A 15,129-nucleotide genomic window follows, 5' to 3' on the forward strand; every position below is an offset into this window, starting at 1 on the left:
CCAATAATTGCCTTTTTTTAATGATAAAAGATAAGATTTTTTTATGCCATTACCAGTTTAATGATAAAAAGATAAGATTTTTTATGCCGCCAGTTTAAAAATAAACAACTTTAAAATGGACCATATCACTTACATTGTGCACAAGCACAAACAAGTTAATGCCTAATTAATCAAATTTGCAATTTTAAAGATAATATAACATATTCGACGTAGATTTATTTGTTTTTTATTTTATTGATATATAAAATTCATGTGTAAATATCATATGATTTTGTATCTCATATGTATATACTCCGTATGGAGAAAATGATCGCGCCTTCGTAATGGAGGAAAAGACATAAGCCTAATAATAATGCACAATCATGATGAGAAAAAGACATTAGCCAAGAACCCACATGCGTTGTAGGCCCACGAGTTTGTAAAAGAGTGGCCCATGAACTTGCCAAGTGGGCTCTTGATAGTAGGACTGGACTGGGAGATGTGACCTCTGTGGTGCTCAATCACCTCATTATTTGTGTTGATGTTTTATCTGTTGTTTTTCTGTAGCTCCTCCTTTAAATTGTCAGATAAAAAAATTTTAAAAAAAATAAAATAGGGAAGTCATATCTTAAATGATGCAATATTTTTTCTAATCTTAATATAAATGTAAGAAAATGTCTCTGGTTCTTGATGCTCATGCTAAAAAATAAAAAAAAATCATTTCACTTTAAAATAGGAGATCTTGCAAAAAAGAAAGTATTTAGCCTCACTCAAGATACTCCTCTTCCCTTTTTTTTCTTCTAAGTTTCTAATGCTATTTCTAAATGGTATAAAATATTTTGGGATAAAGTTTAAGAATAAAATCATATAAACTTAGTTCCAAAAAAAATAATATCATACCATGCAGAATAATTTGTTAGATTGAATTGTTAACATATTTCATGAAAATAGTAATAAGAGGAGATTGGAGAATATAATTTAAGATCTCTTCTAATTTTGTGAAAGATATTTTGGTTATTTCTATACTTATTAAGGTATTTATTTATTTTGATTTTCCGTACAATATTTTGGTTTTTTTTTTTTTTTTTTTAACTTCCCCACGTGAGGATCAATACTAGCTCATGAAAACAACCATGAGATAAGTTGGTCACTCTTTTTTCTAATGGTTTTAATAACTACAATCAGAGTCTATTTTACCTTAATAGCTTTGTTATATATTATGCTAAATGTGTTAAATGGTATTCGTTATGATCGAAAATTATTTACAAAAATGTATTAAAAAGAAAAAAAAAAACAACGCCAAACAATCTTGCTTTAGTCGCAATCTTAGAATTTTGACCATTCGACAATATTGTCTTTACAGAAAAAGATTCTCAGCATCGTCCTTCATTCCAATAGCACAATCGAGTTGTCATCCTCCGCTGCAATTCTATTACAACTGATGCTTTAGTACATTTTTCGCCGGTCTTAAGTGTTATTTAATAAAAACTAAAAATTAAAGACTCAAAATTGTAAGCACTGTTTAATGAAATTTTAAATATTGAATGTATTAATTTAAAATTTATTTAATATTGTCTTATTTTTAAGTGTTGAATTCATTAAGATTGTTTATTAAATGAATGACCTGAAATTTAAACGTTGTACATATTACATTTTTGCCTTCAATTATCTTCTACACATAATATTATTATACGAGAATATATATATATATATATATATATATAATATAAAATTATGTATTTCACCAAAAAGTAATATATTAATTTGACAATGGATATTAATGTTATATATAATATAAAATGGACAATACTTGTGTCCAACTTGGGTACGTGGCATAATCAGTGCATAACAAGTGTTCATTAATAGTATTAAATTTAAATTGGATATTACCCAATTATTCGGGTTAACCCGTTCATAACTCTCTTCTTTTTTTTTTTTTTTTGGCTTACTTTCATCGACAACCTCCACCCCTCCTCCTTTTCCCCGCCTCAACCTTAACCTCCACCCCAAATCTCTCCCACTGCAACCTCTACCCCTTCTCTCTCTCCACCGCAACCTTAAGATTGTTTGTTAAATTAATGAGCTGAATTTATTAAGATTGTTTGTTAAATTAATGAGCTGAAATCTAAACATTGTACATATTACATTTTTGCCCTCAATTATCCTGTACACATAATATCGTTATACAAATACTATATATATATATATATATATAGACATGTCATGAGGTCCAAAAGAACGAATTTTTCAACAGACCAAAATTCAATTAGTCAATTACCTTAATTACGTTATCAGACTTAACTATAGTTAATAATTTTAACTTTAATAGTTAATTTACCATAGTTAGTCAATACATTTATTTAATCTCTTTCTTCCTTAATCTCTTCCATATTCCTTGCAATCTCAACCACTACCGTCATATCCACATTATCACGGCCACTATCTTCACCACTACAGCCACAACACAAGTATCGTATTCATTCTCCAAAATTAGACTCTAAGGCTAAATTTCAATAATATTAAAATACTTTGTTACCCATGTATACACAAATTAAGATTCTTTATAAGTCTTAATAAATAAAAAAATATTTAAGAATCAATCTTTTCACGTCTTTGATTTACGACATCTAGGTAGGACCAACTTCTTTTCATTGTCTTTTGGTAAATTGAAAATTTATTATAGTAATAGTTAGTTCTCTAAATTAAAAATTATATTTACCTACCAAAAAATAAATAAAAAATAACTTGTAAATTGATTGAAAGACGGTGCATTCACAGAATTAAAACCTTCAACTCATCAAAGTCATATAACATATGATCAGACTCCTTTTTCTCTTTGATGAGTCTGTTATCTGCTGCTAGGTTGATTGTTTCTGCTGCTCTAGTAGTCTTGGAGTCTTATTTTAAAGAATGAATACGGTAGTGGTTGAGATTGCAAAGAAGATGAAGAAATTAAGGAAGAGAGAGATTGAAAAAAGGTATTGACTAACTATGGTAAATTGACTATTAAAGTTAACATTATTAACTATGATTAAGTCTGATATAGTAATAAAATATAATTGATTAATTGAGTTTTAATCCGTTGAAAAGTTCGTTATTTTGGACCGGAATGAGAGCCTTCCTGATATATATATATATAAAATTATGTATATCACCAAAAAGTAATATATCAATTTGACAATGGATATTAATGTTATATATAATGTAAAATGGACAATACTTGTGTCCAACTTGAGTGTGTGGGCATCAATAGTATTGAATTTAAATTAAATATTGGATATTACCCAATTATTCGGGTTGACTCGTTCAAAACTCTTTTTTTGTTGGCTTGCTTTCATCGACAACCTCTACCCCTTCTGTCTCGCCACCTCAACCTTAACGTCCACCCCAAATCTCTCCCCACCGCAACCTCCACGCCAATCAGTTCTCCTGTCCACCCCAACCTCTATTCCTTCTCTTTCTCTCCATTACCACCTCCTACCATGGCAACCTTGATATGTCTGAGATCCTGGCGGTGGCTCCAGAGATCTATGGTGGACGGTAGAGATCAGCGGCAGAGAGTTGGTGATGATCTGCGTGGGGTTAACGGCATCGAAAAAAAGGCTGAAGAAGGAACGCGTGGACACGTTCAACACGAGTTAGATCTACTCACAGGAGCGTGTCGGGCGGGTGGTGATGATGAACTTGGAAGACACTGGTGAGTTTGCCTGTTACAGTGGCAATGATGTTTGGCCAGTGGTGATATTGTTGTCTGTCGAATGTGATCATGTTTGTGTGTGTGACCGTGTGTACCACCCAAATATCCCCTGTTAATAAGTTGTGTTTGTGTGTTGATGCACCTTCATCAGTCACCGAAAAAACATGGTCATCTTGATGTTATTGAAGGTAAAATGGCGTGGAATATGATATTAATATCTATATCTATATCTATACTATTATTAAATGTGTAAATAATTTCAGTGTTTCAGTATTTTAGTATTTCATTATTTATTTATTTAGTTATATAAAAATATTTATTAATTGATATAAAAATAGTTTTTATAAACTCTAAAAATTATCTAATAAAATCAAACATGATCACCTTCTAGTTTGAAAGTGCACTTGGTGCAACTGTGTAATGTTGATACACTTTATACTTATCGAGTATTTCAGGACTTCCACGGTAAACATTACATCACAAAGTTTGACTCATCTAATTGCAATGTTGCTTGTTCTTGTATGACATTTGAGTCAACGAGGTGGTTATGTCGACATGCATTTAAAGTTCTTGATACTTTGAATTGTAAGATTATTTATTTAATTGTGGCCCATATGATTTGGACATGTGACATATTACTTGGTGGCTAAGTAAATATATATCAATTAATATTATTTATTTTTGGTCAACTTATAATTACTTTTTTGGTAATTACTTATTGGAGAAGTGTTTTTCTTTCTTATTTCTTACTTTGATGGAAAGTAGAATTATGTTACTAAAAGGAAAACTAATCATCTCTCTGTCTTTATAAAAGTACATATACTCCATCAATTATAGACGATTAAGGATACAACACGTAAAAGTTTTATGTGTGCAAAAGGCCAAGAGAGAGAAACCAGTTTCCACCTTTGCCTGTTGATCAAAGTTACAGATTAGTTCGTGGTTAAAGGATCTAGTCGTTGGATTTAATCTCAATAAGGTTTGATATCATGAATCGAGGTATGTATATCTAACTATATATATTTATGCATTATAAGGATGTGAAATTAATTGAAGTTTAAGACCTAGGAATTTATGATTATTTGTGATTAAAGTCTAACACAAATTAATTAGAGTTTACATGTGGTATTAGATCACGTAGTTTTGGAACTCGTTATTTTCCATTCTCCTTGCATAAATAATAAGTGTAAGTTTAAATTAAATATTTTTAATTTATTATATATGGACGCTACTTTAATAGAGACCCATGATAAAAAAAAAAATTTAATTAGTGTACCAGTAACGTTTTTGAATTACGGTCCAGAATCTATGTATGATCAGATTTGTTAGCTTTACACTTGATGTGATATGATGTGCCTCATTTTACATTCTTATGTGTGTGTGTATATATAATAAGACAAATCAATGTACAGAATGAAACTTTTTATATCATAATGAGACAAAAAACAAGTCAATATATATTATATTGTTGTGATTTTCGTACATGATGATGAACTTACAGTAATTGAAAGTTAGAACCATTATGTATACATTCTTAACTTTTGTTTATAATTCTGCTGCGCAAATCGAGGCTGTGAATTGTAATGATGTTTTTTTTTTTTTTTTTTTTTTTTTTTTTTTTTGGTACATAATTGAATATATGTTTATTAATATATAATGCAGTACATGTAAATTTTTGGACACCCACTAACAGTTTAATTAATTGATTTTGTAAATTATGTATACATAATGTGATGGATAATTTAATGTTGAATTTATCACTAGATAATTAAATATTTATATTATAGAAAGGTTGGTAGCTACCAAAGTGGCCTAACCATAATGATTAATGAATATTAATTTTAGTAGTAGACATAATTACAATATTTCATGAATAATGATGCTTATAATTTTTTTTTTTTTTTTTTTTGTAAAATTCATGAATATTGGGTTTATTCAATTATTAGAAATAATTTCTCAAAGGGAATTAATTTTTAAGTGATTAAATAAACATTAAGGGGTTGTATGTAATTTTTAATTGGGTAGATATAGGATATCCAAAGGTAACTTGTTTATTTAATTAATTAGTTCATCACCAATGAAGCTATATATAAATAAATACATCTAAGCATAAATTTTTTATATTTTGTGGTTACTATCCAAAGAAGTACCATAGTTGTACAGTGTATTTATTTATTTTTATATGTGTTGTTATCTCAAAGTATTAATGTTATGAGTATTTACTTTATTATGATTATTTTATTGCAGTATCTCTTCCTGTTTCAGTGAATTCGCATGCTTCATCTGTTCCAATTCTCAATGGGACTGACTTCTCATAATGGAATAAGCAAGTTCAGTTCAACTTAGGTGTGTTAGATCTTGATTTAGCATTTCAAATTAAGAAACCTACTGTTATTACCGGTGAAAGCAGTGAAGAAGAAAAGACTCTCCAGAAAGTTTGGGAGAAATCGAACAAATTGATTATTATGTTTATGCGAATGACTATTGCAAATAATATCAAAACAACTCTTCCCCAAACTGATAGTGCTAAGGAATATTTGAAAAATATTGAAGAACGTTTTTGTACTGCAGATAAGTCTCTTGCAGGGAAATTAATGGCTGATCTCACTATTATGCGTTTTGATGGTACTTGTAGTATGCATGAGCATGTTCTTGACATGACTAATCTTGTTGCAAAATTGAAAACTTTAGCGATGAATGTGGATGAGACTTTTCTCGTTCAATTTATTCTCAATTCCTTACCTATTCAGTATGGGCCATTTCAAATTCACTATAACACTATTAAGGATAAGTGGAATGTGAATGAATTGGCCAGTATGTTAGTTCAGGAGGAAGGAAAGCTTAAGTAACAAGATAATCATAATGTTCATCTCATGATTCAATAAGTTAGAAAGAAATTTGCGAAAAGGCCTAGAAAAGGCATTAAGCGAGCAACACCCCAAATAAAGGATTCTTATCAAGTTACTCAAAAGAAGGAACGCAAGAATGATAAGTGTCATTTTTGTAACAAATCTGGACGCTTTCAGAAAGATTGCATAAAACGTATAGAATGGTTCGAAAAAAAGGGTAAGCCTTTGGCTTTTGTATGTTTTGAATCAAATTTAATTGAAGTTCCTCTTAATACTTGGTAGGTTGATTCAGGCTCTAATGTTTATATTTCCAATACGATGCAGAGATTCCTTTCAACCCAAACCACAAATCCAAATGACGATTTCTTGTTCACAGGGAATTGGGAGAAAATTCCAGCTGAAACCATTGGGATATGTAGTTTAGTTTAAAATAGTGGATTTCATTTAGATTTGTTTAAAACTCTTTATGTTCCATCAATTTCCCGTAATTTGATTTCTTTGTCCAAACTTGATGTTAATGGTTTTTCATTTAAATTTGGTAATGGTTGTTTCAGTTTGTTCAAAAAATCCTAATTTGTTAGTTCTGGTATTCTTGTTGATGGTTTATACAAGATAAAGCTTGATGATTTATTTTCTGAAACACTTTTGACCTTACATCATAAAGTTGGAACCAAACGTAGCTCAATTAATGAAAATTCATCTTTCTTGTGGCATAAAAGATTGAGTCATATATCTAGTGAAAGGTTAAAAAGATTAATAAAAGATGGAATTATTTGAAATCTAGATTTTATTGTGTGTGTGAATTGTATTAAAGGTAAACAAACCAAACACACAAAGAAATGAGCAACAAGAAGTATAGAACTTCTTGAAATTATTTATACAGATATTTATGGACATTTTGATGTTCCATCTTTTGGTAGAGAAAAATATTTTATCACCTTTATAGATGATTTTTCACGTTATGAATATATCTATTTGTTGCATGAAAAATCTCAAGCAGTGAATACTCTTGAAGTATATATAAATGAGGTAGAAAGACAATTAGATAAAAAAGTGAAAATAGTAAGGTCAGATAGAGGTAGTGAATATTATGGAAACTATAATGAAACGGATCAATGCCCTGGACCGTTTGCTAAATTCCTTGAAAAGCGTGGCATTTGTGCTCAATACACTATGCTAGGCACGCCACAGCAGAATGGTGTAGCTGAAAGGCGTAATCGTACTTTTATGAAAATGGTTAGGAGTATGTTAAGTAATTCCTCGTTACCCATATCATTGTGGATGTATGCTCTTAGAACTGCTATGTATATATTAAACAGGGTTCCTAGTATGGCAGTTTCAAAAACTACATTTGAACTATGGACAGGAAGAAAACCTAGTTTAAGACACCTGCATATTTGGGGTTGCCCAGCGGAAGCTAGGATTTATAATCCACATGAAAAGAAATTGGATTTTAGAACAGTTAGTGGGTACTTTATTGGTTACCCAGAAAAATTCAAAGGATATAGGTTTTACTGTCCTACACATAGCACAAAAATTGTTGAAACCGGTAATGCCAGATTCATTGAGGATGGTGAAATCAGTGGGAGTGATAGAAATAATAATATGATCATTCAAGAAATTAGGGTACAAATCCCTTTGCCCATAACTTTTAAAGAAATAATTGTTTCTCCAGTTGTTGAACTGCATAACAACGAAGAACAATTAAATGATCAACAACTCCATAATGAAGCTATCACTATTGAAGTTATAGAAGAACCACAAGGAATAACATTAAGACAGTCTTAAAGAGAAAAGAGACCTGCTATTCCGAATGATTATGTGGTATATTTACATGAATCTGATTTTGATATAGGGATACGTAAGGATCCGGTTACATATTCACAAGCCATTAATAGTAATAATTCTACTAATTGGATTAATGCCATGAATGAGAAGTTAAAGTCAATGGAATAAAATAAAGTTTAGGAACTCGTTGAATTGCCTAAAGGATTTAAACAAGTCAGGTGTAAATGGGTCTTTAAGACCAAACGCGACTCTAATGGCAATATTGAATGATATAAAGCCAGACTTGTAGCCAAAGGCTTCACTCAGATAGGAGGCATTGATTATAAAGAAACCTTCTCTCCTATATCTAAAAATGATTCCTTTAGAATTATCATGGCATTTGTAACTCATTATGATTTAGAGTTGTATCAAATGGATGTGAAAACAGCTTTCCTAAATGGAAGTTTAAAAGAAGAAGTTTATATGGATCAACCTGAAGACTTCAGATTAGAGGGTAAAGAACGCATGGTCTGTAAACTTAAAAAGTCAATATATGGACTTAAACAAGCTTCCCGACAATAGTATATTAAGTTTAATGATACTATTACTTCTTTTGGTTTTAATGAAAATACTGTTGATCGGTGTATGTACCAGAAGGTTAGTGAGAGTAAGTTTATATTCCTGATTCTATATGCTGATGATATTTTGTTTGCTAGTAGTGATCTTGGTTTATTGTATGAAACTAAAAATTATCTCTCTAAGAATTTTGAGATAAGATATGGATGAGACATCCTACGTGATAGGAATAGAAATATTCCGTGACAGGTTACGTGGATTGTTAAGATTGTCTCAGAAAACATATATTGAGAGAATTCTAGAGAGATTTGGTATGGAATATTGTTCAGCTAGTATTGTTCCAATACAGAAAGGGGATAAATTTAGTTTGATGCAATGCCCAAAGAATGAATTAGAACATAAAGAAATGCAAAATATTCCTTATGCATCTATTGCGGGAAGTTTGATATATGCACAGGTTTGCACTCGTCCAGATATTGGTTTTGCAGTTGGAATGCTAAGCAGATACCAAAGCAATCCAGGAATGTATCATTGGAAATCTGCAAAGAAAGTCATGAGATACTTACAAGGAACAAAGAATTATATGCTCATATTTAGAAGGACTGGTGATTTAGAGGTTATCGATTACTCAAACTCAGATTTTGCTGGATGTGTGGACAGTAAAAGATCCACTTTTGGTTATTTGTTCCTTTTAGCTAGAGGGACAATATCATGGAAAAACGCAAAATAGTCTATTATTGCTTCATCTACTATGGAGGCTGAGTTTGTAGCATGCTTTGAGGCTACAAATCATGGTTTGTGGTTGCGGAACTTTATTTCGGGATTTGGTGTTATGAATTCCATTTGCAGACCGCTGAAAATTTATTGTAATAATACCGCAGCTGTCTTCTTTACTAAAAATGATAAGTATTCCAATGACGTTAAGCATATGGAGCTGAAATATCTTACCGTTAAAGAAGAAGTTCAGAAACAACGAGTGTCTTTTGAAAATATAAGCACACAACTTATGGTTGCAGATCCATTAACAAAAGGATTACCACCCAAGACACTCATAGGGCATGTTAAAAGAATAGGTCTTGAATGTAATCAAAGTTAATTATTATTTTTTATTGTGGATTGCTTAACAATACTTATATATATTTGACATTTTGAACTCATTAAAATATGTTTCTGATATTTCCTGTTAATTTATGTATGTACATACATGTATTATTTTAAATGATGAAAACAGGAATAGTCTTAGAAAGACATTATTGCTAGACCTTTATTGATGTTTCTCACTTATAGACTATGTTAAATGGATTACTAGTGTTGTGGTACATGGAAGGGACTGTGTCATTTAGTGACATACAACCGGCATGACTCACATTAGTAGTTTGTTTACATTGGTATTTATGATGACCAACTTAATACCTTAATCTGATTTATGGTGCACACTAATGACTATTTTACTAAACCACTACAGAAATTATCATATGTGCCAAGTGAAAGAATGCAAGATTATTTATTTAATTGTGACCCACATGATTTGGACATGTGACATATTACTTGGTGGCTAAGTAAATAGATATCAATTAATATTATTTATTTTTGGTCAACTTATAATTACTTATTGGAGAAGTATTTTCCTTTCTTATTTCTTACTTTGATGGAAAGTAGAATTATGTTACTAAAAGAAAAACTGGTCTTCTCCTACCTTTATAAAAGTGCATATACTCCATCAATTATGGACGATTAAGGATACAACATGTAAAAGTTTTATGTGTGCAAAAGGCCAAAAGAGATAAACCAGTTTCCACCTTTACCTGTTGATCAGAATTGCAGATTAGTTTGTGGTTAAAGGATCTAGTCATTGGATTTAATCTCAACAAGGTTTGATATCATGAATCGAGGTATGTATATCTAACTATATATATTTTGCATTATAAGGATGTGAAATTAATTGAAGTTATCAGATTTAGGGATTTATGATTATTTGTGATTAAAGTCTAACACAAATTAATTAGAGTTACAGGAATATCACCCAAATACCGTCTTGTTATATTTTAGATAGATGGAGTAAATGTGAAAAAGATAGAAACATAGTCTTTGAGCTTGGTGAGTCATCTACAAATAAGAAATCATCACTGACAGTAGAAAGAAATACCTTGGTTCAACAATCATGTCGTGTTATAGATCATTTAGTTATGACAGATGAGGGAAAGAATGTGGCGAAAAAATATGTGCAGATGATGTGGGATGAACCTCAAAGATTTATGGAAAATAACAATCCAAGTAAAGAAAATGTTGATTGCAATCTAACCAAGGAGAGCTGTGAACAGTTGAAAGAAATGTGTATACTTGATCCCTCACATGTGAGGGAAAATGGTTTAACACATGCTCGGATAAAAAGTAATTTGGAAAAGAGGAAATGTAAGTAGCAAAAAGGTAAGAATTTGAAACTTGATTACTGTTATTGAAACATAAGTGCTGAAGCAATTTGGAAATGCTCACTGTTATTGAGCAAAGATATATAATATAATTGATTTTAATTATTTCTTATTGGAAAAAGAGGAACATAACCTTTCAAATGTTCATAAGATACTGTTGGTATGTCAAATGCTCCATTGGATACTGTTGTTCACAGGATACTGTTGGTATGTCATATGAAACATATAATTATCATTATCATTACACGAATTCTATATATCATCTTATCTTTTCATTTCGGACTGAAAAATATGAAAACACATACATTTATGTTTAAAGGGAAAATGCAAAGGCTTTAAATTGTTGGGGATTTTGGATATTTTTTATACAATCTCATTTTTAATTCCATTCACATAATCTTATCGAAATTCACTTTGACTAAAACACTTATATATTCATAACACAATTAATCGAAACAATATATATAGTATAAATAAAACAATATACTAAACTAATAGGCCAGTAAAATTATATAAATCAATAAGAGAAAAGTAAATAAACTTTTGGCCTGTATAAAGGAGAGGCACGCAGTTTGCGCTGTCCTAAAGCCTTTATAGCTTCCCTATGTGCAGGTTGCAACGACTATGAAAGGCTCCAAGATATAACTCTAATATCCTCCATAAGCACGTTCACAGAGTGACGATCGCCAAGTCTTGTAATGTCACGTTGTCCATAAAAGCAGATATATAATTAAATATATATAATATAGTATTCAGTTGAAGAACGAAGGAATGAGTTTTTTTTTTAGGAAAAGAAACAAGAGAAGTAAGAATACTATATTTGTTAGAATATTCTTACTATTTATAGATTACTATATGCGTATTCATGAAAGGACAAAAAACCCATTCAAACATTACGATTAAAGAAGTTTTAAAAACTTTAACAACTACTAACTACTTTATATATATATGTAGCATAAACAGCCCATCCATGATGTATGAGAGTGATACCAATATGAATGTAATTTCGAAATTGTCAAAATACTGGAGGATCACATGTGAGATCATCCATATATATGAGTGCATAATTAGACATGCACTATTTCCCTCCACTTATCACGTGAAGAAGAAGAAATACCACGTCTAAAAACGAACTGGACTCTAAATCGTCTATGTATAATTAATTCAGGCCCAATCCCAATCCAAAACTATTGATAGATAGAATTTCTTATGGGCCTAATCTGAAACATTTTTGGAAGCCCAATACTCTGTTTCTGGTGCATGAAGGATTTTTGGTTATATTATTAATTAATTTCAGAGGATAAACAAGACTAGTTTTCAAGAGAATTGGTGTTCACACTTCACAACACGTTTACGTTTGGTTTTGGTTCTTCTTTCTTTATAAATTATGCATAATATATATATATATATATATATATATATATATATATATATATATATATACATATTCTGTTTTCATAACGGTAGATTTGCGCATACCCCTATATATAGATTTCTTTAATTTATCTACAGCAGGTCTTCTACATTCTGCTGTTCAGTCAAGAACAAATGGACATAGTGTCTCTAATTATGATGGTTAGGTGTGTGAGAGAGTGTGTGCAAGATATTGGCCAGATGAAAAAGAAATGAAATTCAAATTAAAGTCACCATTGAATAAGATAAAAATGCATATCTATTAAATTTTAACAATTCCCTCAATATATGATAACAAAACAAAAGATGAGAAATTTTAAAATAACAAAGCTTTTTAATTAAATCCCATAATTATTTACTTTGATGTTTGCAGTTGCTCAAGTATATAAAACGTTTTTTTTCCCCTCCAATTGCATTGTTTAAAAGTGAATATATTATAGGATGTACCAAGGACAAGAGGAAATGTACGATTTTCAGTTGTTGGGTTGACATAGTTGAATATTAAAATTCTAAATTTCTTTTAGCAGTATAACTAGGCTGTTGATGTATTATTGGAGCCATGATATTATGGCGAGAACAATTTAATCAGGTTAGAGCAAGATTGGACGCGGTGTAACGGAATTGGGTCCGTATCGACATTACATGATGGAATCGGTTATCGCAATTGTAAATATTTTTTGTCTTCACACATGACATGAGCCAAAAATAATATTGCTGATATAATGCTTTTTACAATGCATTTCAATAAAAATAACTTTTAAGTGAGTTATAGTAATTTTATTAAAAGTTATAAAGATCATTTAACATAAATAATGATCAGATTCATGTGTTTTGTGAAGTTTCTCATGCATACATAGTGTTTATTCTATATAATTGTTTCATCCCATCTCACAATAATAAAATTTTAAACTTTTAGAACAACAAATGGATGCTATGAAGACTGATAGATATATTGTCCCACATCCAAACTTTTGATAAGAAAATGAGAAGAGAGCCGTATAAAAGCAACAAATGTACTGCTTGTTGGAAACCTTGCATCTGAAACTTTAGAGGAGGATGTGAGCAAGGTTACTTGTAAAAGCAGTACGACTGTAGAATCCAAATACACTAGTTAAAAGCTAGTTTAAAATCCAACTTAGGCCTGATAACCAAAAGGCCCATTTTAAAGTTTTAGTAAATTTATATAAGCCTAATTCAAGTGGGCCGGTTTGAAGTTGGATCTTTTACGTAAAAACACAGTCGGCTCTTTAGTGAATCCGTACCCACTCCAGTAAGGTTCTATTGAACTCGCCGATTTGTTAGCGAATCCGTAAATGGAACTAGCCACTCTAATTTTCGTTAAGAACTGGCCGGTTGGTTCGGCGATCCATGGGTTAGAATAGTGGTAAACAGTGGCTAGTCGTGAAACACAAAATATGCTAATTCTAATATAATTATACACACACACACGCGCGTATTTGCCCAATTGATACATTTGGAGGAATCAATGTTGGACTTATTGGATCCTTAGCCATTCATGCGAGGATTGGTCATTTGGGGTCTTTTGAAAGCAAGGGCGGATCCAGGATTGTTGATTGGGGTGGGCTAATTTAGGATTGGGCTAATTTTGGGTGGGCTAAATTTTTTTTTTTTTTTGGGCTGGGCTGAAAGTAGTATAGTTAAAAAAAAAAAAAAAAATTTTTGGGGTGGGCTGAAGCCCACCTCCGCCCACCCCTCCCTCCGCCCTTGTTTGAAAGTCCATTTTATGAAATATTTGAAAGATCAAAAAAGGCGGGTGCTTTATTTATCACCAGATATATGTATATATCTAAGTTATTTTGAATTAAAAAAATTTTTGGAAAATTAATTTTTAAATATATATATTTTATAAAAGGGTGATTTTTTAGAATATTAGATTTAAATGTTGTGAACTTAATTGTGATGGGCAGAAGACATTGAAATTTTGTAGGGATTTATATTTAATGTTAGAGAATATCCAAAATTATTGTACTCTTAACGATTGGGCCATTAGAATTCTAATTTTAAATTAAAGTATATTTTTCAAGTGCATAAAATAGTCTTTTAAATTATTAAATGTTAATATTTTATAAGTGAGCATAATAAAAAATAGTTGGATGTGATTTGATTAGTCGGAGGGGTAGTTCGAGACTGTTCGTATGATGACTTGCTAGGTGTGGCCAGTCACCTGCCTATTTGTGAGGCCAGGACCCTTTTATTATGGTTATTGGGCTTAATGTACCCTTATAGTGTGGACAAACCATCTGGGGAGTAAACGTACAACTTAATCATACATCTGTTTTCGGTAGTTTGAAATTATATGATTCACACCACTTTGTTTGAGAGAGTCCGGGACTCATGTGAGATATTTGCATTTTAGTAAATGTTAAATGATGATTCTGTTATATAAATTAACTTAAGA

The 15,129-nt window shown here is 30.9% G+C and overlaps 1 protein-coding gene across 1 annotated transcript; it reads left to right on the forward strand.

Annotated features, from left to right (window-relative positions):
* The first annotated feature begins 9,070 nt into the window (after nt 1–9,070).
* Nucleotides 9,071–9,598, forward strand: LOC132280808 (secreted RxLR effector protein 161-like). Its single transcript, XM_059782566.1, has one exon. The coding sequence runs from the start codon at nt 9,071–9,073 to the stop codon at nt 9,596–9,598; it is 528 nt and encodes a 175-aa protein (XP_059638549.1).
* Nucleotides 9,599–15,129: the final 5,531 nt, after the last annotated feature.

The sequence above is a fragment of the Cornus florida genome, unplaced genomic scaffold (genome assembly GCF_030987335.1).
Source record: "Cornus florida cultivar Cherokee Brave unplaced genomic scaffold, ASM3098733v1 CherokeeBrave_3.0.0_Hap2_Chr01, whole genome shotgun sequence".
Taxonomy (NCBI): Eukaryota; Viridiplantae; Streptophyta; class Magnoliopsida; order Cornales; family Cornaceae; genus Cornus; species Cornus florida.

Coding starts and splice junctions, on each gene's coding strand:
- LOC132280808 (XM_059782566.1), top strand. CDS start 9,071: ATGGATGAGACATCCTACGTGATAGGAATAGAAATATTCCGTGACAGG.